General features: G+C 31.5%; 2 protein-coding genes across 2 annotated transcripts; one reads left to right on the plus strand and one right to left on the minus strand.

Annotated features, from left to right (window-relative positions):
• The first annotated feature begins 3,663 nt into the window (after positions 1-3,663).
• LOC126883402 (drosomycin-like) lies at positions 3,664-4,034 on the plus strand. Its single transcript, XM_050648947.1, has one exon. The coding sequence runs from the start codon at positions 3,727-3,729 to the stop codon at positions 3,925-3,927; it is 201 nt and encodes a 66-aa protein (XP_050504904.1). The 5' UTR covers positions 3,664-3,726; the 3' UTR covers positions 3,928-4,034.
• Positions 4,035-21,790: 17,756 nt separating this feature from the next.
• On the minus strand, positions 21,791-22,342 carry LOC126883403 (drosomycin-like). The gene has a single exon (XM_050648949.1). The coding sequence runs from the start codon at positions 22,111-22,113 to the stop codon at positions 21,913-21,915; it is 201 nt and encodes a 66-aa protein (XP_050504906.1). The 5' UTR covers positions 22,114-22,342; the 3' UTR covers positions 21,791-21,912.
• Positions 22,343-24,459: the final 2,117 nt, after the last annotated feature.

Raw genomic sequence — 24,459 nt, forward strand, 5'->3', positions numbered from 1 at the left:
CGTTTATAGTAGAGCTTTGAAATAAAAAATTTTATAACAAAAGTTGCATCAGGAAAAACCTGGAAATTATTTTCATAATTGTGGGACCACCGCTAGAGGGGGTAATTGAATATCAAAAATTAAAAAATCTAAATTTTACAAAATTTTCCTAATGAAGGCGCACTGGAAATCCGATCGTCGTATTCTTCATAAAATTCTACGCATATTTGATTTGACAAGTTTAGGTCTACCTTTGGAAATAAGAGGTGGGGGTGAGTGGGAACCTTGTTATGAAAAACTGGCTGTGAGTCCGGTTCTGCTTAATCAAATTTTGCAAACTTGGTCTTGTTGAAGATAGATCTTTTTCATCAATGTAAAAGTTATGATTTCGAACCAACTTACTGAGTAATATGCCAGCTAGAAGGCGTTATTTAATTTTTTTCAGAAATCTAGTGTTCCTTGGAAAATATTAAATACAAACTTGCATTTTTAATACCATATTACAAAATTAGACAAAATTAGCAACAGAATAGCGAAAACCGCATGTTAATACCTTTTTTCTATCTCGAGATATCTTACAAAACGTGTAAATTTAAAAACATAACTGTTACTGTCACCGGTAAACGAAATAATTCATTAAAAGTAGTGTGCTATGGAAACAACAAAGAAACATTTTCCAGCTGTCAACGTATATTAGGTCTTTTCAACGCTTCTCATTTGTTTCGAGCCTCGTTCATATCTCGTATATTAATATTATACACGGATTATACGGCATATGACAGAGGCTCGAAACAAATGAGAAGCGTTGAAAAGCCCTATTACAAAGAAATAAAAACAACTATTTAGTGATTACATAAATGTTCAAATTTTTGCCCATCATTTTCGTTGCAAACCTTTACTCTTTCAAGAGTAGATTGAACAGCAGTCTCAATTTCTGCTCTCGATATGCTTTGAATGGCGTTTAGTATTCTCTGGATAATGCATTCTAGAGTAGTGTATGATGGGCAACAATTTGAATATTTAGGTCGTCACTAAGTAGTTCTTTTTGTTCTGTGTTATATTTAATTTTAATAGTATTGTTTCTCTTTATATTGTTGTTTTAATTAATTATATTTTTATACGTTGACATCTGGAAAATGATATTTTGTTTTTTCCACAGCACACTACTTTTCATTAACTTAGTTTACCGGTGATAGTAACAGTTATGTATAAAATTTACACGTTTCTCGAGATATCTTGAGATAGAAAAAAGGTATCGACATGCGGTTTTCGCTATTCTATTGCTAATTTAATCTAATTTTATAAAGTATGATTAAAAATGCATACTTGTATTTAATATTTTCCAAAGAAAACTAGATTTCTGAAAAAAATTAAATAACGCTTCCTAGCTGGCTTATTACTTATTAGGATGGTTCAAAATTATCACGCTTACATTGAAGAAAAAGATCTGTCTTCAACAAGACCCAGTTTTCAAAATTTGATTTAGCAGAACCGGACTTACAGCCATTTTTTCATAACAAGGTTCCCACTCACCCCCACCTCTTATTTGCAAAGGTAGAATTAAACTTGTTAAATCAAATATGCGCAGAATTTGATGAAGAATACAATAATCGGATTTACAGTGCCCCTTCATTAGGAAAATTTTGTAAAATTTAGATTTTTTAATTTTTGATGTTCAATTACGGCCCCTAGCGGTGGACCCACAATTATGAAAATAATTTCCAGGCTTTTCCTGAGGCAAATTTTGTTATAAAATTTTTTATTTCAAAGCTCTACTATAAACGGTTCCTGAGATATGGCCGAGAGCCATTCTTATTGGGACACCCGGTACAATACTAAAAATTAAATACTAAAAATAGTTTACCTTCACTAATTTGTTTAACGCATGAAAATTAGTTCATATCACACTGTGTAAATTTACGCAGTCTATATATAAAATAATACAAAAAAATACAATAAACACAAACAAAAAATCTTAGCATAATTTATTGCAATCTTTTTTAATGTATGTAACATTTCGGTCCAATGAGTTCGGTCTACTGCTTTCGGTCTAATGATTTCGATCTAATTGTCGTGTACCGTTAAAAAGAACTCCAATGGAATGTTGGAACGGCAGACCGAGTGTAATAGAAAAATGTAACAGAAAAAGATAAAAACTGAAGACAAGATTCAACGCAACGTGAAATAGATTTAAAGCAACGTGAAATGGCGAAGTTTCCCTCAAAATTGGTTATTTATGATCCTTATTACAAAACCCTAATTTATTGCCTCCTTCCTTTATTTTTATTGTCCCGAGGAGCATAAATTGGCGGTAAAATGACACAGTTCAAAGATATTTAACATGCAACTGCTAAAACGTCCCCCTTTAAATTGAGCTAGGGAGCTGATATAGTCAGTGCCATAGCAATTTTGCTATGTCTAACTACGTTGTGTTACAATTTTTATCATTTTATGAATTAACCAAACTAATAAACATTCTACTACCCACACTCGTATCGTATGGTCCTTACTCTTATTTTCCCTTCAGCTTCATTGGAATCTTTCTGTCACACAGCACACCACTCGCCTCCTTCCACTTCATTCATCCAGCCTAATTTTTCCATTACTCTGTAATACCGATCCTAGTTTCTTAAAACTTTTGCTTTTCACAATAATTTCACCATCCAAAGATACCAGTTTATTTGTAGTAACTGCATCTTTAGATGAACATTCCAAATACTCTGTTTTTGTCCTACTAAGTTTTAAACCTTTTTCTTCCAGAGCCTGTCCGCACTGTTCCAGTTTTTGTTCTAAGTCTTTTTCACTATTTCCTATTAACACTACATCATCAGCATACTTTAATCAACAACAATTCAACAACAGCAAAGGAAGAAAAATGAGCTACTTTGGTCGCATACTAAGAAATGAAAAATATGAGTTGATTCGATTGGCTATACAAGGGAGATTGGAATGAAAAAGAGGACCGGAAGACGTCCTGGTTGAAAAATTAAAACAAGAATTACCAATAATTCCAAAAATTTAAAACTACAAAAAAAAGATTAAATTATTAACAATTACAGCGCCTTCAAGAGAAACAAGTAGGAGACAGACTAGAGCAGCGGTTGTCAATCTGTGGTACATGTACCACTACTGGTGGTACATATCGTTATTCACAAAAAAAAATTAAAATTGTAGTACTTACTAAGTCTTGATAACACAGTTTAAAAATATAGGTGGTACCAAAAATAATAAAAGGAACTGTAAGTGGTACATGACTCAAAAAGATTGAGATCCGCTGGACTAGAGGAAGAAATAAATAAAAGGTTAGATAATCCAGTCAAATAGGAAACTTAAACAGTAAGGAGCCACATTTTATTTAAGAAGTAGATATATGTATTACACATAATACTAGATGACCTGTAGATTAAACAATTACTTCTCTAATAATTAATAATTGCTCAAAAAAATATACAAAAATATCAACAAATTTGTCAATTATAGTTTCCGTAAAAAGAAACACTTTATTCTTTACTTAACGAATTAAAATTCGCGTACTTCCCAAAGACAATATTGTTTACTTTCTTTAAAGTTAATTTAAACCCAAAATACCAGTGTCGCAATATTTCGGCAAATTCGAAGAAATCCTGCCAATAACCTTCAAATTTCTTGAACAACTTCAAATATAAATTAAAATAATTCTGAAATAAAGCCATACTTCTACAATCATCCGTGATCAAGATATCTAAAAATTTTTTGACAAAACGAACAATGAAGGGTTATTTCATTTTTACACTTTTGGTTCTTCTCGCTATTGGCACTGAACTTGCTTTTGGAGACTGCCTGTCAGGAAATTATGGAGGACCATGTGCTGTATGGGACAACGAAACCTGTCGCAGAGTCTGTAAAGGAGAAGGACGAGTAAGTGGACATTGCAGCGCTAGCTTAAAATGTTGGTGTGAGGGATGCTGATCAATTGTGATCAAAGACAAAATACAAACTATGGCAGTGGGAATATTAAGATTTTTTTAAATTTTTTATTGTAATTAAATAATAAAATTATACTTGAGTTTAAACAATTGGTTTGTTTTTGATAAATTTACATTCTCTTTAAAATTTTCCTTAATTTCTTTCATACTATTTTTTTTTGGAAATTATTAATATCATTTATACCGAGTGGGCCAAAGAAAACAGTCCACCTCGATATAATATGTCAGTATTTATATAATTTTAAGAAAATGACGAAACAGGTCGAGTTTTGATCTAATGTTAATATTACTGAATAAAGAATTGAATAATCTTTTAAATGGAGTAGCACACGACCACTATTCCCTATTTAAAAATAAGGGGTGGGGCAATGGAAGGGAGGGGGTTGACAAATGACAGATGTATGTACCGTAAAAATGTGTCCTCCTTAGATCAAAAATCGACCAGTTTCTTCTTTTCCTTAAAATCTAATAAGTACTGCCAAATATCGAGGTAAACTGTTTTCTTTGGCCCGATCTGTATATTAATATCTACGTTTAAGATCCATACTCATAATTACTGGATTAATTGATTCGATATGATTTTCACGCATCTAACATTCTGCTGTCAACTTTTCACATTTTCGCAATTTTCTTTTCACATTACCGGAGTAGCAACATTCAATGCTTCTTGCCATGTTTACAAAATTGTTGCGTCAATGTAACCGTTTCGTCCAATAGAGTTATCGCAGTAACTTTTAAATATTCTCCAAATATGTCCAATGTCCAATATAACACATTATGTTCAAAACTAAGTCTAATCTAGGTTACTTTAAATATTTTTGGCTTTTCATTCCTTTTGGCTAACCGTAGTACTTATTTTGTACCTTATTTAAGCTTGAAGGAATCCTGAGATAATTAAATATTTTCATTCAGTAACCATTCTTTTATTTTATGTATGTACCGTACAAGAATTTGTTGGTTGTATATTTAAAATTTACAAATGGTGCAAGGCATTATTCAAAACTATAAGTGAATGGTACATGTAAACTGGGAAGCAGATTTTCTTTCAATAATTTGTTATCGTGATAATATATTTTACATTCTTGGGATTATTGGGAATAAAAATATCTGTTGTAATTTTTCTCCAAAGTTCATCGTTTTCGAGTTATAAACAATTTAAAACTGAAAAAAACGAAAAATGACGATTTTCAAGGTCAAAAACACAAGTAAAAAATATAATTTTTGAAATTACGAAGTACCTAAATTCAAGTTCAAATCTTCTTCTATCAACTCCCTGTAAGAATTTTTAGCATGTTTTATTCTAAATCATTGTTTTTTAATTGTTAATGAAGCGCTTATGAGAGAACGGGCGATCGGGCTGCATTAAGAACTAAAAAACAATGTTTTAAAATGAAATAAGCCCAAATTACTTATCGGGAACTGATAAAATAAGGTTTTGAATTTGATTTAGGCACTCGTAATTTCAGGAATAATATTTTTTACTTGTATTTTTGAGCCGTAAAAATTGTAATCGCTCTTTTCAGTTTTAAATTGTTTATAGCTCGAAAACAATCAAATTAAAATACAAAAGACCTTTATTTGTTTCCAATGATCCAAAGAATCTAACATAATATCTGCCCGGGCCGAAAAAATTTATCTTTATAATTTGTTTTTAAATTTTTTTACATAAACGTAGCAATATCTCCGAAATTATGGCATTTAGCTGTAGGGAATATAACATGAAAAGTAATTAGTATTTCTTAATGACTTCAATACTCAAAAAAAAATAAAGGGATATTTGAAATAGGAAAGTTTATTGGATTTCCAGAAAAATGGAAGATCTGGCAACAATGAAAATGCCACTATAATATCAGCCGCATTAGAAGACCATTAACCACCAAAATCTATAAGAATTGTACAAATCGTTTCCGAGAGAATTGAAGCGTTCCATACATAAAACTCACTCTGTATTTATGAAATAAAAATCATTACCTTACTGATTTTTATATTGCTGAATAAACAAGCTCTCATACTACTGCAATTTCCTAACGACTACGTTTGATAAATCACGAAAACTCAAAATATTGTGAATTGGTTTTGTTATTATGTCAAGCAGCTAATTCACAATTCTTTGCGTGCCTTTTGTGTTCATAAACTACAAACTTGTTTGTCAGACAGAAATGAGCAATAATCAAGTTAGATTGATTTATTGTGCCCCAAAATTTGTTTGAAATAAAAATATTAATATTAGAGGTATTTGGAAATACGAAAATAAGTTTTATAAAGTTTCCAAACTTGGATACTCCGGAAATATCCAAGAAATGTTAACAAATGCAGTTTGTGGTAGTGTTGTTGCAGTCAACTCTAGATAATTTTAAACCGAAGGGACCATAGAAAAAGAATTCAGATTATCAAGGATTCAAGCAGGTGAAACATTAGTTTATAGTCTGGCAGGTAGTGTTAAATTTTGGACAGCTTGGATTTAGTGCACCCTAAATGTCTGTGTAGATTTTGGCATTGGATACGAGCATGACATGTAACACGGTTGCCTTATCCACTATTTTTTCATACTATCACATTACAATTTTTTGTGATATATTTGTGTGTGAAATGTATCATTTGTGTATTTTGGGTATGTCCTAAATGTATAGTTAGGTTTTTACTTGAATATTTTAAATCATTGTGAAGTTTAACCTGCTAGAAACCATGTAATATTGTGTAATGTGTAAAAAATAAGTTGTTTTGAAACACCAATTCAGTAAAGTTTGTTATGTTGTTGTTTTCACCAATTTTGAAATCATGTGAAAACGTTGAATTATTCACGCCCGTCTGTCCGTCCGTCCGTCTTGTCTGTCTATTTGTAAACTCAACTCCTCCGTCATTATACCAGGTGGAATGACAAGTGAAGTGTCAAATGAAAGCTTATAATCCAAGGGTGGTACTAACGGTGAGAAGTTTGCCATAGGCTGTCTGTCCGTCTATCCGTCTGACCGCGAATTTAATTCCTTCGTCACTATCAGGTAGAATGACAAAAGATGAGAAATTTGACATCGGACTTCCGGTTTTAGGTTTACAACCGTAGATACTGTTTAAAAGTCACCGAAAGCGATATATCATTCGACGTGCCTTACCAAGATGAGATCAAATGTAGAATTTTGGTTTTTATATCATTTCCGGTTAAAAGGTTCTAACCGGATAACCGCCATATAGTATTTGCGGATAGTATTTTAAGACGGACAGACACTCATTAAACCGAAAGTATATATTTATTCTCGTCTTGTGAAGGCGCGTTGAATAATATATTCCAGTATTGTACTATTCCAGCGACTTTACAACAGTACTTCTGGTCGCATTTCTACAACCTTGGACAAATTTCCACGTTTTGTACCATGTTTAGATTATAAGCTTTCATTTGACACCTCATTTGTGATTCTACCTGGTATAATGACGCAGGAATTATATTCGCGGTCGGACGGACTGGCAGACAGACAGCCTAGCTCAAATTTCTCACCTTTAGTACCATCCTTGGATTATAACCTTTCATTTGACACCTCATTTGTCATTCTACCTGGTATAATGACGGAGAAGTAAACGTTCTTATAAAGTTATTCTATTATCCTTGTATAGGTACATTTAATATTGATTGAAATTATGAAAGAAATAAAGAAAATAGTATGGCAACACTGTGACGCACAAACATAAGGTTTAGCCGTGGGTTACATAGGGTGCAGTAATATCCAAGCTGTCCTAAATTTTTACGGTGTTTTTGGCACGGATTCTATGAATTTATTTTGGTAGATAGTACTTGTTTGATAACGAAAATGGCTGTCAGCTGGCGCAACTCCTGGGCTTTTAGGCAAGAAAAGATAAAATATGAAAGTAGATGAAACAATCCGACAACTTATATGTCAAATATTTATTTCCGTGCCTTACATCCATAATGGCCTACTGGTTAGAATACCTGGCTCCTGGCTTTCACCCAGGCGAGTGGGGTTTGATTCCCGGTGTCGGAAATGCTTTTTGTTTTTAAAATTAACATTTCGATTTGAAAAATAATTGTTTTTATAATACCACGTTTTTACTATTTATACAACACAATATAAAAAAGTATTATAAAAAAATATTTTTGAAATCAAAATATCAATTTTAAAAACAAAAAGGATTTTGAACGCCGGGATTCGAACCCAAATGGCATGGGTGAAAGTCAGGAGCCAGGTATCCTAACCACTACACTCGGTCATTATGGATGTAAGGCACGGAGATAAATATTTGACATATACGTTGTAGGGTTGTTTCATCTACTTTCATATTTTAACTTTTCTTGGCTAAAAACCTCGGTTTTGAGCCAGCTAACACATCATTTGTTAATAAGCTTTGGAACAACTGACTATATTAAAATACAGCCATGCTAAAATAATTCGATCATTACTGTCGGTTTTTGCTCCAAATTTTAGAGAACCGCTTGGATTGACATGAAATTTGAAATGCATACACACATAGCTAACATGCCAAAAAAAAACTAGCGATATTGTGCCAAAATGTGTGCTTTGTCCTGAAGCTGAGTTTCACCCCTTCTCGGCTGTGAAAAAATATACGTTCAAAATAAGTCCATAAGTAAATATGTGCATTTTTCACAAAAAATACGTTTTTTAGACGGTTTTTCGCAAATAAATATTTTTTTCTATTTTCTGACATCAATAAAATTTTTTTGGACACCTTGTATAAAAAATTATGTTATTATTTATATTACTGAATAGAGAATTGAATAAACTTTCAAAAAGGCTAGCACACGACCTCTATTCTCATTTAACCCGACAGTGGTCGCTTTATGAGATTTTCTCTAACGGTTTCAGAAAATTGCGCACAACTTTTTTTCTGCGAAACTATACACGCTGTAGTTCCTTCTAGTCTCCTAATATTCTTATATTCTGTTTCACGAGTTATTTTGTTGTAGATGGCAACTTACCACCTTATTGCTCATTTTTCAATGTTAAATATTGGCGGCATCAACAGTCACATTGCATATAAAGATAATAATAATAAAACAGAAGATCGTGTCTTTTTAAAAGAATTGGCTTTATTGTTGATTAAACCTCATCTTCGACATCTAAATCGTTCGAAAATTTCAAACTTAACTTTAAGCCTTCGGAATTCTATTGCAAGAATGGCCAAAATAACATTACCGAACTGATCACAACCTGAACCATCGGATATTCAGTTTTGTTAATTTTGCTCTCGCTGCCAAAACAGAAAAGTAAAAAAAAATGTAATGCTTGTCATCAACCAATTTGTACAGAGCATTCTTGTTATACTTGTGTGAAGTGCGGTGCCGTAAATTTTGAAGATACGGAGATTGATTAATATTGGTTTAATTCAGATCATTTTTTGAAGTTATACTTCTTTTTTTTTTAAAGTTTTTAAATATATTTTTCTACAAACGTGTTAAAAATGCAATTTATAGCACTCCATAGGAGCGTTAAAAATGCTACTTTAAAGCATCAGTGCTTTAAAATTTTTAAGGCACTGCAGTTAAAAGTGAATTGTCAAATTGTGAAACGTCAAAATATTTATATTTCATTTATTAACATTAATATTAATAATACAACTTGCGCAGTTTGAAAAAGGTGGTTTAAAAGGTTTTTTAAAATTTAATTTAAACTGTATTATTGCATTTTTAACACGTTTGTAGAATAAAACTATTAAAATTTGATAGAATATACAAAAATAAAAGTAGATTCTGATGTTATTCTATAGTTGTTATGATTTGCGTATTGACAGTATAGGCAGTTTTGATGAAATGTCAAGAAAAATATAAAAATAGAAGTTGTCAGTCAGTAGAAGAATGTCAGTCAAGTTCAAGTAAAAGTTTTTGTAGGTATTGTCCTGTAATTGAGAATGAATAAATTATAATTGTTGATATATAAGACGTTTGTAGAAAAAATATTGTATGATATACGTGTTAAAAAGTACATTTTTAAGGCACTCATGTGAATTGCAGAATGAGCGAAGCGAATCTTTCACACGAAACTTTCACATACGTGCCTTAAAATTGTACTTTTAACATTTATATCATAAATAACTACCTATTATAATTTTTGTGTATTTGAACTTGTCTACCTCGGGAATAAGATATAAAGTAATATTTAAAGTATTTTATAATCAACTTCGTCTGTTTGTCACTATGTCTGAGAAATGTTGTAGCCCGGGTAAAGAAAAGGGTATAGCTCAGTGGTAGATCGTTGGACTGCAGATCAAGAGGTCCCCGGTTCGAATCCTGGTGTTTTCTAATCTTTTCTTAATTTTTGGTATTGTTTTAATAAAATTTTTTGGAAACTAGTAAGTAAAAATTAATTTAATCTTTAAATAAAATACAAATAAACTGCCCGAAAGTATATTTATTTCATTGAAATCATATTTAGAAGTATAACTTCTTACGTGCGTATAAAGTACACACACATTCTTTTTTTTTTCTTATCATAATATTATGTATGTATATTATGTTATATCATTATGTTCTTATTATTGGTTAATAAAAAAAGTTTAAAATAGGTTTTAAAAATTTTATATTGTAAAGAAAGGCAAAGGTTTAATATGTGAGAGAAAATCACACGTGCGACGACTCGCGTAGAAACCTATCTAGTGACCAATGCCGGGTTAAAGAAATCATCGATTGCGTGCGTCATCATGCACAGATGAATGACGTCACTAGTATGACATATGTATATTCCAAAAAATTTGAATTTAATATTAAAAATCGACCTGTTGTGGGATTTATTTCCAAAATCGCCCATTCGTGAAAAAATGAATTTATTCCAACCTTTACGTGCTCACCGTATAGCCTAACCAGTATTTTACTCTAACTATTAATAATAATAATTAAGTAATACTTAGTAGCAATAATTGGCTTCGTCGTTTTCAATAATTAGTTTTCTGTATACTACTAATATATTTAGCTGTAATATGATATAATTTATTTAAATATTGTAAAAAAAGATATAATAATTACAAAAAAAGAACATTGATAGACTAATTAATGTTTCCATATCATTTTTTTGTGTAATCTTTATTAATCGGTAAACCTAGAACTCTAATTAAATGTTATCTAGTTATAATGTTGTTTAAATATTGTGATTCAAAAATCACATTTAATTGTTATTCATGATTATTAGTATTGGTGATATAAAAAAATATTTGAAAGTGGCAATTAGAAAAATTTAACTTGGTTTATATTTAAAATTATTTCATACAAACAAAAACTTTTTTAACCTTTAACTACACGCGCTGGCGTATTTTGTACGCCATATATAAGAATTCTACTGCAAATATATTTAAAAATTTAATTTTTGACCTTGTTTATCTCTCTAACCTATCGCTGGAATGTGCTTTACAATTTGGTTTTAGTTTCGTCATAATCGGCGTTCTGGGAAGATCGTAATTTACAGTTTATTATTTGTTGTTTCCGGTGGTGGACAATATACACCACGATTATATTAATCTAAGTAGTAATATAAGTACATATTTCAATTGTTTTTTAGTTAATATGGCACAAAATCTATTTTTCTTTATAAACAATACTTTTTCTCCTACAAAAAATCACATTTCAAAAAATTTTTTATTAGTAATTTTATTTATCACGGAATCCAGTTATTCCATGATTCCAGTTAAAAATCCCAATTTGCTTACTGGTAAGGAACTCCAAGTATTCACTGATGCCGAATAAGGTTTATAACAAACAACTAAGTGTATTTTTTCAAAAAAAAAATTAAACAAATCCGCTGTTTTTAAGTGGATTTTCTTGTGGCGTATAAAGTACGCCACGCGTGTAGTTATGTTATAACTTGATGCGCGGGTAGTTAAAGGTTAACTAAATATTATTTCTATGTATAACCTATTAACTCCTATTTCTCCTTACGGTGCCTTCTCCATTTTTGATGGTTGGCTATATATACAGCAAATTATTGCTCTCTATCTTAAGCTGTTCTTAGTATCGTATGTGTGTCTATGCCTGTCCAGTCTCTTATATTCTTCAGCAAGGAGCATTTTCTTCTTCCTGGAGCTCTTTTTCCTTCCACTTTACCTTCCATTATGGTAGGGGAACCCAAGAGGGAATTTTTGCAGTTACTCAAGCGCGTCAGATTATCACATGGATCGAAACCTTGTACCCTGTAAATGTACCTCTACCATATATTGGCTCTTAACACAGGGGAGTTCGTTAAGGGGGGGCCGAAAAAAAAATATATCCTTAGAAAAACTCGGAATCGTCAGAATAAGATAAGGTAAGTTACGTAAATGCAAAACAGTGTATATTTCAAAAATCTGAAAATTTGAGCGGGGCGTAAGGAAATGGGTGAGTCACAAAGTTTCACAAGAAAAAAGTGAATCCTTCTCGAAATGAACGACAGACCAAAAAACTAAAAAATACGTACTTAATAATTTTCAAAAATCTATCAAATGTTACCAAACACGACCCCCCACGGAGAGGGGTGGGGGTAAATTTAAGATTTTAAATTTGAACCTCACGATATTTCGCGAAATGAACATCATATCGAAAAACTGAAAAATATACGTATTCAATATTTTTGAAAAATTTATCGAATGGCACTGAACACGATCCCCCACGGAGTTGGGGTGGGGGGTTACTTTAAAATCTTAAATAGTAGCCCCAATTTTTGTTGCAGATTTGGATTCCTTACCTAAAAATAAATAAATATTATTCGAGAAATTTTTTCGAATTATTGATAGATGGCGCTAAAATCTGAAAAAAAATTGTTGGAAGTGGAAAATAAAATAAAAAATGGAAAGTCTTAACTAAAATGAACAACTTTACTTAACTTTTTTTGGTTATAGGACCTAATATTCACAACAAAATAGGTCCCCATAACGCTCTAATGACTGCACATTTAGCATACTTTCCTCCCCTACTGTTATGAGTGATATAAAGTTGTCTTTTTCTCCTCTGTAAATATGTATGTCCTAGATAACTCGTTCTTCTGTTTTTTACAATATTTAGGAGTTCTCCCTCAGACCCCATTCTTCTCAGCACCTCGTCGTTGGTCACGTGCTCTGTCGAAGAGATCTTCAGCATCCTTCGAAAAGCCCACATCTCAAAGGCTTCCATACGCCTCATAGTTGTTATTCCGAGAGCCCATTATTTCACTGCTTATAGCAATATGGAATAAACGAATGTTTTTACAAATTGGTATCGGATATCCAACGAGAGGGTAGAGGTTAGTAGGAATTTTTTCAATTCTTTGAAAGGCATACCTAGCAAACTCTATACGAGAACGTATTTAGGCCTCGTAGTCCAGGGCGGATCTGTTTTGAGATGGACGTTGAGAGGTGGCTCATATTTTTTTTGCAGAAATTGCTTAAAATTAACTCATATAATGATAATTGAGTTATCCTCCCACTTAAAAAGGTCCGGAACATTGTTTAAATAATCAAAATGTCAAAAAATTAAGGAAAAATTCGATTTTTTTCTTCATTTTTTTATTATAACTTTAAAAGTATTCACTTCAGAGAAAAGTTGTACTGACATAAAAGTTGCATAGTTAAATTTACTACAATATAGAATTGGTTAAAAATTTAAAAAATAGTCACCCTTGTTGCATAATAGCAATAATTGCGAAAAAACTATACAAAAACAAGTATTCGCATTTTACGTTTTTCAAACATTTATGCTAGACTTAGGACCTTCATATCTCACACAGAAAAACTCTGTGGATACAGTAAAACAATACTGTAAATTTTATTAAGATCAGTTCAACAGATTTTGCAAAATAAATTTTGAAATCCAGCTCTCGCAAAAAAAAATTCGTTTTTTCAAAATGTTACAGGACTGAAAATAAAGCAGATAGCAAGTTGAAATTTTTTTTGCATATGGAAGTGTACCGTACTTTTCATTTGCAATTTGCAAAATTAAAATCGATTATCTACCACGGCATCAGGAATTTTTTAAATAAACATTAATTTTTGGTGCTACGCGCAGGACAGCGATGTTCGATTCACACAAGTTGATTTCCACCAAAATTTCTTCTAATCTTTATATAATATATTATTTTCTTACTCTATATTTTGTTGTATTTTAATATTTTAATTCCACAAAAATCAAACTAATTTTATTATTGTTTGTGAAATATTGTTTAAACAATTGCATATGTTTAAAAATAATAAACTTTTATTCTCTAAGTTAAAATATATGAACAAAGTAAGTTTTTGCTAAAAAAAGTGTTATTTCAAAGGATAGAGTATTTGTTGTTATTTTGCAATAAACAAATTTATTTATTTATACCGAAATGTAATAAAAATTAAAATGTATCAATCATTATCAAAGGTCATTGGAATGCCCAATCAGAGCAAACTATCCGCTGTCCTGCGCGTAGCACCAATAATTATTGTTTATTTAAAAAAATTCCTGACGCCGTGATAGTTAATCGATTTTAATTTTGCAAATTGAAAATGAAAGGTACAGTATACTTATATACGCTGTGAGCTCGTAGGTAGAGGGGATAATGAAAAATTCGCGAGCGCCAGTAGTGACAAGTTTGTAAACCTTTACTGGAAATTTGCTTTTTGACGTTCTGCATTAAGAGTTGCATATTATAGCTTTTAAATATCTCACGAAAGTTGTTGTATTAAAGAGTGTCGAAATACTGGTTACAATAGTAACTGTGTATTCTACAACTTTCCTGTCGCTAAGCATAAGGTGATTTAACGACAAAAATAGATTGATGCAATTAGAAAAAAGTAAGTAATAGTATATTGTGCAACAAGTGCAGAAAGGTACTAATTTCTCACGAGTTTGAAAAGTTGCGGTACGAGCGCAAGCGAGTGCCGCAATTCAAACGAGTGAGAAATTACCTTTCTGCACGTGTTTCACACTATACTTTTTCTACAAGCACAGTTTTTCCTAAAAATAAAAATCACAATTTCCAAACGACGATTAATTATAATAGGTACCTATGTGATAAATTTTAAACTGTATTTAATTAATACCTACTAATCAATTTAAATTTCTTATACCTAAATAAATTGCACAGAAATCAGTTAAAAAATTAATGCACTGCCTTAATTTGTTTAAATTTAAACAATTATTACACATTATTGACATTATATTTAGGCAGTCACGGATTTACACAAAACCTACTTCATTCGACGTCTCTTGCACAGGTTGCTAAATCCTTATTGGTTATTTGATAATTATAAAATGTTTAATAAGAATAAAATTGTAAAATAAAACAGTTGTAACATCCATAATTTAGTTTCTATGCTATAGTTAAATATAATAATTGTCTTATAGGTTATATATTTGTCTAAAGTTTAACCACGGATGTAAACAGAATATAACGTTACTCAGAATGCGGTAGTCCACGGATGTAAACAGAATATAACGTTACTCAGAATGAGGTAGTCAACTGTGCAGAAAAGAACTTTGCGGCACAGAAACGTCACTTTGCGGCACAGAAACGTCACTTTTCTGCACACTAATGTCAAATATCTTATACTGTGAGAAAATATCAAGTTTGCTAACACAAAACCGTGCAGAAAAGTGCACTTTGAATAGTGGTTGTAGAAAAATACAATTTTAATTTTAAAACGGTAGAAAAATTTGAGCTAAAGGATCAGTTAGCACACTCTCGAATTTTGACGGTTTTAATTTTACAATCAATCCTGAAACAAAATTTGAATGCGTGAAGATAACGACCCATCACAGCAAACGTAGGATGCCGTTAACTGTCATTCATAAGTTAATATTTAAGAAGTATTATACTATAATTATATGTATTAAATTATTATACTTTTTTGTAGAATAAATTTTTTCTAATATTAGTTGTCAACATAAACGTCAAAAGGATAAGCAAAATCTATGAATAATAAATTCTGTACTTACTGCTATTAATTATCGATTAGAATCCAATTACTTCTTTACGTTGTAAATATTACACGATAAGAATTAAATAATAAGTTATTATTTGCTTTTCTACTGTCCTCTTTAAAATTCCGGCCGAAATAGGAATACTAATCAACCGTTAGATGGCGATAGCAGCCATACCAGCGAAACTCACAGAGTATAGGCAACACTTTTTTCTTTCCAGAAAATTTCCGGTAAAAGTTATACTAGTAATCCTGTAGGTAGGTGGCGATACCAGCGAAGCTCGGAGCGGATCCTGTAACATTTTGAAAAAATAAATTTTTTTTGCAAAAGCTGGATTGCAAAATTTATTTTGCAAAACCTATTGAACCGATCTTAATGAAATTTACAGTAGTGTTTTATTGTATCATATAGTTTTTCTGGGTGAAATATGAAGGTCCTAAGCGTAGCATAAATGGTTGAAAAACGTAAACTGCGAATACTTCTTTTTGTATGGTTTTTTCGCAATTATTGCTATTTTGCAACAAGGGTGACTATTTTTTAAATTTTCTACCAATTCTGTATTGTAGGAAATTTAATTACACAACTCTTAAGTTAGTACAACTTTTCTCGGAAATGAATACTTTTAAAGTTATAATCAAAAAACCAAGAAAAAAATCGAATTTTTCCTTCATTTTTGACATTTTGATTATTTAAACAATGTTCCGCACCTTTTTGAGAGGGAGGATAACTCAAATATTATTACTTGAGTTATTTTCAAGCAATTTCTGCAAAAAAATTTGAGTCACCTCTCAACGTCCAAATTTACTAATATTTTTACAGATGCGCCCTGGTCTATCGTGGTCAAGATCGTTTGTTATCCAGCAACCAAGATACTGGAATCTCTGTACGGGTTCTTTCTGTTTTTTATAGATGCGAATATTAATGTTGGCATTGGTGCACGTGTAACAGCCATTACTTTTGTTTTATTTTTGTTAATATTCAGCCCCAAGCTATCTCCCTCTCTAGTTATGACATTCAAAAGTCATTGCATACCCTCAGCACTGTTCGCTATAATGACGGTGTTGTCTGCGTATCGTAAGTTTTTTTTAATTTACACACAAAATCACAACAACCGCGTACTGTTATTAGTGGATATAACAAATACAAAAAATATTACATTAAATACAATTATATAACTTGATGTCTTTTAAATAGGTTAACACTGTTAAAGTTTTTTTTGTGAGAATTGTCTTGAGGTCATCATCTGTGATTCCATGGGATCTTCTTTCTTTCTTGAATTGCGGACACTCGAGCAGAATATGTTTGACAGTCAGTGGTGGTGGTCCTTTTGTTATTAAATATTTGTGTGTTAAGGCAGTATGGCCAATTCTTAGACGGTTAACCTTTCAGTGCTAACGCATGGTCTCATAGACGGAGCTAACCTATTCATACCGATTATTAACAATCTATTCCGATATTCGGGCTAGGTCATTCAATAGCTTCATATTTTACCTAACCGTTGTCAGTATTAAAATATTGTTGAACGTAGATACATAGTTCGTTCGTTACACAAGATTTCGGTCTCAGAGACGGATGTTAGCTTTTGCGGCTGTACTAAAGGTAAGGATTGTAACTTTTTAGGGCCAATTTCTCATATCGAGTTCAACTCCAGTTTAACCTGAACTTCTAGTAAACGTCGGTTTAAAATCATAATCGTCTTTCTCAATTCACGTTCAACCGATGGCAGTTTAAACTTGAACGATGCTTGAACGGTGGAATTCGGCCGTTCAAAGATTTCAGAACTCAGTTCAGATGATTTCATGGACTACGCATGCGTTGTATTAACACGAAACGCTGTCATAATATAAATATATCCTATTTTATTATATTAAGCCTAACGATAAACGATAACCTTATTTTTGTTTTTATAATATTTATTTATAATTATTAAAAGGACTATTTGACTATAAATACTTAAATTTAACTTTATTCAAAAGCAGCATAAAAATGGTAGTTCAAAATGGCGACAGTTTTTTACCTTTTGCCATCTATTGGCATTTCTCGAAAGCTGTAGAACGCGCGCTGACATGAACGCGCAATGAGAAATGCATTTCAAATAAAACCACAGATCACGGGTGAACTTGGTTCAACTGAACCATAGATTAACGCAGGTATGAGAAATCGACCCTTGTGTTGTATTTTTAGTGAATAAAATATTATTTTTTTACTTTTTAGAAATAGAAATGAACTACGAAAAGTCGAAACACAAAGTACAGTTGTTACTCGTGTAATAAAAATGTATGTGCTTAGAACACATAAAGGGTATATGTGTGGAATGTTCAGAAAAAGATTGACTTTTTAAGTTTAAAGTTACTTCGTATTATTAGAATTGCTTAAGTATGGTTATTATAAGTGGATAATTTCATCTTTAGTTTAAAAACAACTCAGCAAATTTTTTGTTTATATTAAGATTTTAGGGCTTTTTTTCTCACTTTTTAGAATAGTTGCTTGTTTTTGTTAAGAAATTATTTTTGACAAAATAAATGTTTATAACTATAATTTTTAAATAAAACTGCATTTATTTTAAATAAAAAAGTATTTAATAAGACCCTTGAAGTAATTAAATTTAAAAAATTTGTAAAATTTACAGCACTAGGGCATGTATAAACATACGGTCCCAGAGACGGACGTTAGCACTTATGGCAAAATACTTCACGTTAGCACTGAAAGGTTAATGATAACTTGGTTTCTTCTGTTGGGAGGATTATCAAGGACAATATTTATTTTTGGGTAGATTTCATTTAATTTGCTACCTAATTTTTCCCAATGATTTTGCCATGTATTAGTACAGTGAATTTTGATCAGGTTCTTCAGGTCGGTATACGGATAGTATCTCAAGTTGTTTACGTATTCTCCGCTGATCAGGTTAGTAGATCTTTATTCTTTCTTGAATAATTTCTAGATCATTTTGAAAGATCTTTTCGGAATATATATTAAATAATAATAGTGGAGAAAGTACATAGCGCTGACGAACTCTTCTTTTTATTGATAATAAATTTCAGCTGTCAGATGATTGTTCATTTTGATCGACTCCATTTGATCCCAATATAGGTTTTTAATAAGGGCCACAGTGTTATGGTCTATGTCTATACCATATTGTTTTAGCATATTATAACATATTGACATATTTAATTAAATTATTTGGTAATCTAAACAAAGAAAACTTCTTCTTCTTCTTCTTACAGTACCGTCTCCTATCGGCTGTTGGCTACCATCACAGCAATCTTAGCTTTGTTGGCTGCAGCTTTGAATAATTGTATTGAACTGCACCCGTACCACTCCCTTAAATTTCCCAACCAGGAAATCCTTCTAGGTCCCACATTTCTCTTTCTCGAGATTTGTCCTGGGATTATGAGCTATGTCGCCTAGATATTCCAGATTTCTCGTTTGTATGTTTTTTATGACTTCGCACTTCTTCCCCATCTTCAGCAAAATATCTTGATTTGTTATTCTCTCTGTCCATGGAATTTTCCACATTCTCCTGTAGCACCACATCTCGAATGCTTCATTGTTTTTCTCAATGTGTATTTTTTCAGTGTCTAAGCTTCCATGCCGTACAACAGAACGAAGAAAACATAACACCTTAACATGCTCGTTCTTAATTTCATATTTATGTCCCGGCAGCATAGGAATTTTTTCATTTTGATAAAAATTATTGTCTTGCTATTTCTATTCGCCTCTTAATTTGTCCTGTCTGGTCATTAGTATCAATGAACCAAACCCGTAAATATTTGCAGGATGTAACTCTTTCAACTTGCTTATTATTTATGGTTAAATTCACATTGGTGAAAGAAAACTAACTGTCCATAAAAAATAACAGACCTGCATGCCAGATTTGTGACCTGCAAGTCTTATACTTGAACAAGGTACGCTGCAGATACGGACAAATTACTTCTAACGTACTCTTGAGACCAACATAGAATTATGTACAAACCAAAATAAATTAATCCCTGGGGACTCACAGGAAGACTCAACCAACTCTATTGAGGCTGTTTGGAAGGTTCTGAAAGGGAATAAACCCACCACATCGGATAATAAAAATACAAAGCACGTCATGCTCCTTTGAAAGATTCCGAGAAGCTTGAGGTTTCTGGGCCAAAAGTATTTGGGGCACAGAAGAGGATGTTTCGGAAAATGAGAGAACAGGGAATCTCATTGATCTTAAAATGAATGGTAAATGTACGCCCCTCGGTAATAATGCAATCTTTCATTCTGCGTTTAACCCTTAAACGCCCAACCTTTTTTAGGTTCCATGTACGCCCAAGGGTGGGTAAAAAATGTCCACCTCGAAAATAGCTAATATATTTATTGAGAGTTGTTGGAAATGGATTAAACTTAAGGATCTTATGCTTAATAAACACAGCATCTTGTAAAATATTAATATAAACAATTTACAAACCTTACAACAAAATTATAATGTACATCAAAATTAACATACCAGTAAAAGCCAGTAATTCAAATTTGTCGATTTTCTCCATATTCTTTCTTTCAGCCTCCTCATTGGCGAATAATTATGTCGATTATGTAATTATACGTCGATAATTATATAGGTCTGGATCCCGCGTATGAAAAAAAAGTTGATTAATAGCAAGCTGAAAATTTGTTAATAGCTTAAGGGTGTCTAGTCGGATAAACTTTGATATATGGGACCACTGTAACGGGGGAGGTTTTAATTGTGGAACAGTTTAAAAATTTGGAACGGCCTTACCACGAAAACGGCACATTTATTTTGTCCGACAAAACAGACATAAACTCTCCGAACACAGATTAAACTCTCATGCAAAAATCAGACTGCTAGTTATCACGTGTCATAATTCCTGTCATTTGACATATTCTACATGTTCCACTCATTAAAACTCCCATTTGGTGATAAATAGCAGTCTGATTCTTGCATGAGAGTTTAATCTCTGTTCGGAGAGTTTAAGTCTGTTCTGTCGGACAAAATACATGTGCCGTTTTCGTGGTCTGACCGTTCCAAATTTTTAACCTGTTCCACAATTAAAACTTCCCCTGTTCCAGTGTTCCCATATATCAAAGTTTGTCCGACTAGACACCCTTAAGCTATTAACAAATTTTCAGCTTGCTATTAATCAACTTTTTTTCCATACGCGGGATCCAGACCTAATATGGATTATGTTCCTACCAACGAGAAATTATATAGAAACCTTTAGTAATAAGTTTTACCAAGTGTGTACTTTTTATGCCCACCCATATTTAACTCAAGCTATTACTTTTATTTTCAAAAATATCGGTAGATACAATTTAACATCCGATAAAAGGCTGTCTTTTTAACAATAAATAATTTTTTTGGAAAATTTTTAAACACGTAATAAGTATGTTACAAGGGAATACGCATTAGGTGGACATTTTTTACCCACCCTTCGGCGTTTAAGGGTTAAATGTTTCAAAAATACTTGTTAGTTTTCGCAGGATTCGAAAAAACAGATTGGTATTAACTTTTACGCCTACGGCCTGAAATTCAGTGTTCAAACTGCTCAGAGGAAGGTGGTGTATTCTCCTTTTCATGAACATTTTTCAGTGCGTCACAAATTATACAAAAAAAAGGTAAGTCCGTGATAATACACATTTATGACATTTATTCTAACGTGACATTTTAGTTAAATCTGACAGTTGTCAAATTTTATTTTCAATTTGGAATAAAACCAAATCAATTGTGTCTATTGCATTTATAAAATGGTATTTTCTTTCATTTGTATAGTCTTATAAATTGTACAGATTATATTGATAATATTATTATTTTATTTAATAAATAATTCTTTTTTGATTATGGCGCCATCTATCGACAACTAGAATAATCACCGAACTAGAATAATTACCAAAGTATTCAGAGACGTGCCTTTTTTTCTGTCACATACAATTTAATGCGTTAGAGAGAAATCGAAAAACTGTGACGCACTGAAAGATGATCATGAGAAAAAGAATAGCAGCAAAATAATTCTAAAGATTATATTTTTTAATAAGCAAACGAAACAAATCTGTATATTAAAAATAATATTATATTTAATGTTCTTTATGAATATGAAACGATAGTAACAAATATAAGTACAATATTTTTTAACATCCTTCGCACCAACACTTCAAACTAGCGCTGCAATGTCCACCACCAATTCCTTCTTCATGACAAACTCTACGGCAAGCGTCGTTGTCCCATACTGCACATGGACCTCCATATCTTCCAGAAAGGCAATCTCCAAAGGCCAACTCTGTACTGATGGTGAGGATTAAAAACAAAGCAAAGATTAAATATGCCTTCATTTTTAAAATATAACAATATATTATTAGATGTACAGTGTACAGGTACTATGAATGGTATAGTACGCAAGTGTCTAAAATGGTGAATGGTAAATAATAGAACATGTCAATATTTATATTGTGTTAAAATAATTAGGATCTTTTGCAGGAATTACTGACATAATATAAAAAAATTCCTGATTGAACGGTATTGGTATTTTCATTTGTTTATTTAGATAAGAAATTCGTTAAGCTTCTCAGAACGAGTACATAATTTGTTTTACAAAAATAGATAATAAAAAATATACTAATATGTTCTCATTATATATTTTTAAGAATGTTTTGATTTTTTACGTAATGTAATAAAAATAATATCATTTTTTAGAAAGTCAAATAATTTATTATACCCAAGGTTAATTAGTTTTTATACAGAGTGTTCAGATTAACAAAATATAAATCTAAATTTTGAAATTCATTTTAAGTAGATTTTTCAAGTAACTTTACTTTTCAAAAAACTTTTTAAAGCTGCTATCTCTCTACTGCCTTCCCTCTTTATGGAGTATTGTGTACTTTTGCGTTTCTTCGACAAAATTAAAAATTGTTGATTGGTTGGATCAGCGCATCGTCTTCTCATTTATTCCTTCGAAGTTTTCTCTACAAGTATTTTCCATTCCTCTCTATATCTCGGTATTTATTTGGCCTCTTTCCATCTCAGGCAAATACTTTTTCATGATCTCTTTTTACAGTTCTTCTCCGGTCTGGTTCTTTCTAATTCGGTCTGGTTCTTCTTCTTCTTCCATCTGGTTTTTATACGAGTACCTGTTAAGTTATATTTTGTTCTTCTTCGTAGTTCTGCGTTTGTTATTTTATAGGGCTAGTATATTTTTAGGATTTTCCTCAACAATTTATTTATCAACGTTTATCATTTTTTTGTAGTTGTTTCTTCCTGTGTCCAAGATTATGGGCCATAAAATATTAATAGATATACTCTTAATACAGCTGTTAAATATTTTGATTTTGGTTAATCCTGATATATCGCGTGTATTCTAGGTTTTCTTTAAAGAGTTATATTATGCATGTTGTGCCTTTACTATCCTTTTTTCTACATCTGATGTACTACCGCAATTTTTTTCCGTGATTGATCCCAGATATGTAAAAGTATCTACTTCCTCTATTTGTCTTCAATTTATTTTAATTTTAGTTTCTTGCCTTTAGTTGTTTAATCCTTTCATTGCTGACGAAATATGCCTAACGCAATCTAAAGGCTAACTCGATTTTTCGCTGTATTTACATTGTAGTGTTTTAACCGAGATTATTTATGGAGAGCCTTACTTTCATAACTCACTCATTCTATTACTTTTAACAGATCTGCCAAATCTTTAAAATTAAAAAGATTTTAATGTTTCCGTCGATGATTTCCTACCTCTACTAGTCTTATCTCTTTTTATTACACAACGTATTATGTGTTTCTGGTCATATCCCTGAAAATTAGTTAAAGTCCAAATGCATAATTAACTTCGCTAATACAAAAAGCAAAATTTCGATATTACCAACAGCAAATTGAGAGCAACGAAGGCAACTGTCAAAGTCTATGGAAAGTGGTACAACAAATTACCAAGACGAAAAAACGAGATGAAGGAATTGACAGTATAAAGCAAGCAAACACAAACAAATTATTAAGCGAAAAGATGGATATTACTAATGAATTCAATAAACATTTTAGTGAAATCCGTAAAAAACTGGCAACTAAAATACATCAAAATCATGAATACATTTCTAACAGACATACTGTCTCTAATTCTTTTGTATTTGCACCGATTGCAAGTGATGAAATAAAAAATATAATATTCGGATTAAAAAATGGTAAAGCAGTCGGTATTGACAATATAAAAGCAGAAACAATTAAAAGTATTTCTGATTATATCACTGAACCTTTGACATACATACTGAATAAATGTGTGGACAGTTCTATTTATCCTTCAGCTTTTAAGCATGCTATTGTGACTCCAGTATATAAAAAAGGAAACTCGACTGATATGAATAACTATCGACCTATATCTCTTATTACCCACATTTCAAAAATATTTGAAAATGTAATCAAAACTAGATTAGTATCTTACCTAGGAAAGTACAAAATACTTTCAGAAAAACAATTTGGTTTTAGGGAAAATACATCCACAAAAGATGCCATTCTTTCACTAACCTCAAAAATAAATAAATCTCTTAATGAAAGTAAGCCATGTTTGTGCATATTTATAGATCTATCAAAAGCTTTTGACACAGCTGGTCATCATTTACTTTTGCAATCTATGGAAGATATTGGTATACGAAATAAATCACTAAAACTGTTTGATAGTTATCTAACTAACA

The sequence above is a fragment of the Diabrotica virgifera genome, chromosome 4 (assembly GCF_917563875.1).
Source record: "Diabrotica virgifera virgifera chromosome 4, PGI_DIABVI_V3a".
Classification (NCBI taxonomy): Eukaryota; Metazoa; Arthropoda; class Insecta; order Coleoptera; family Chrysomelidae; genus Diabrotica; species Diabrotica virgifera.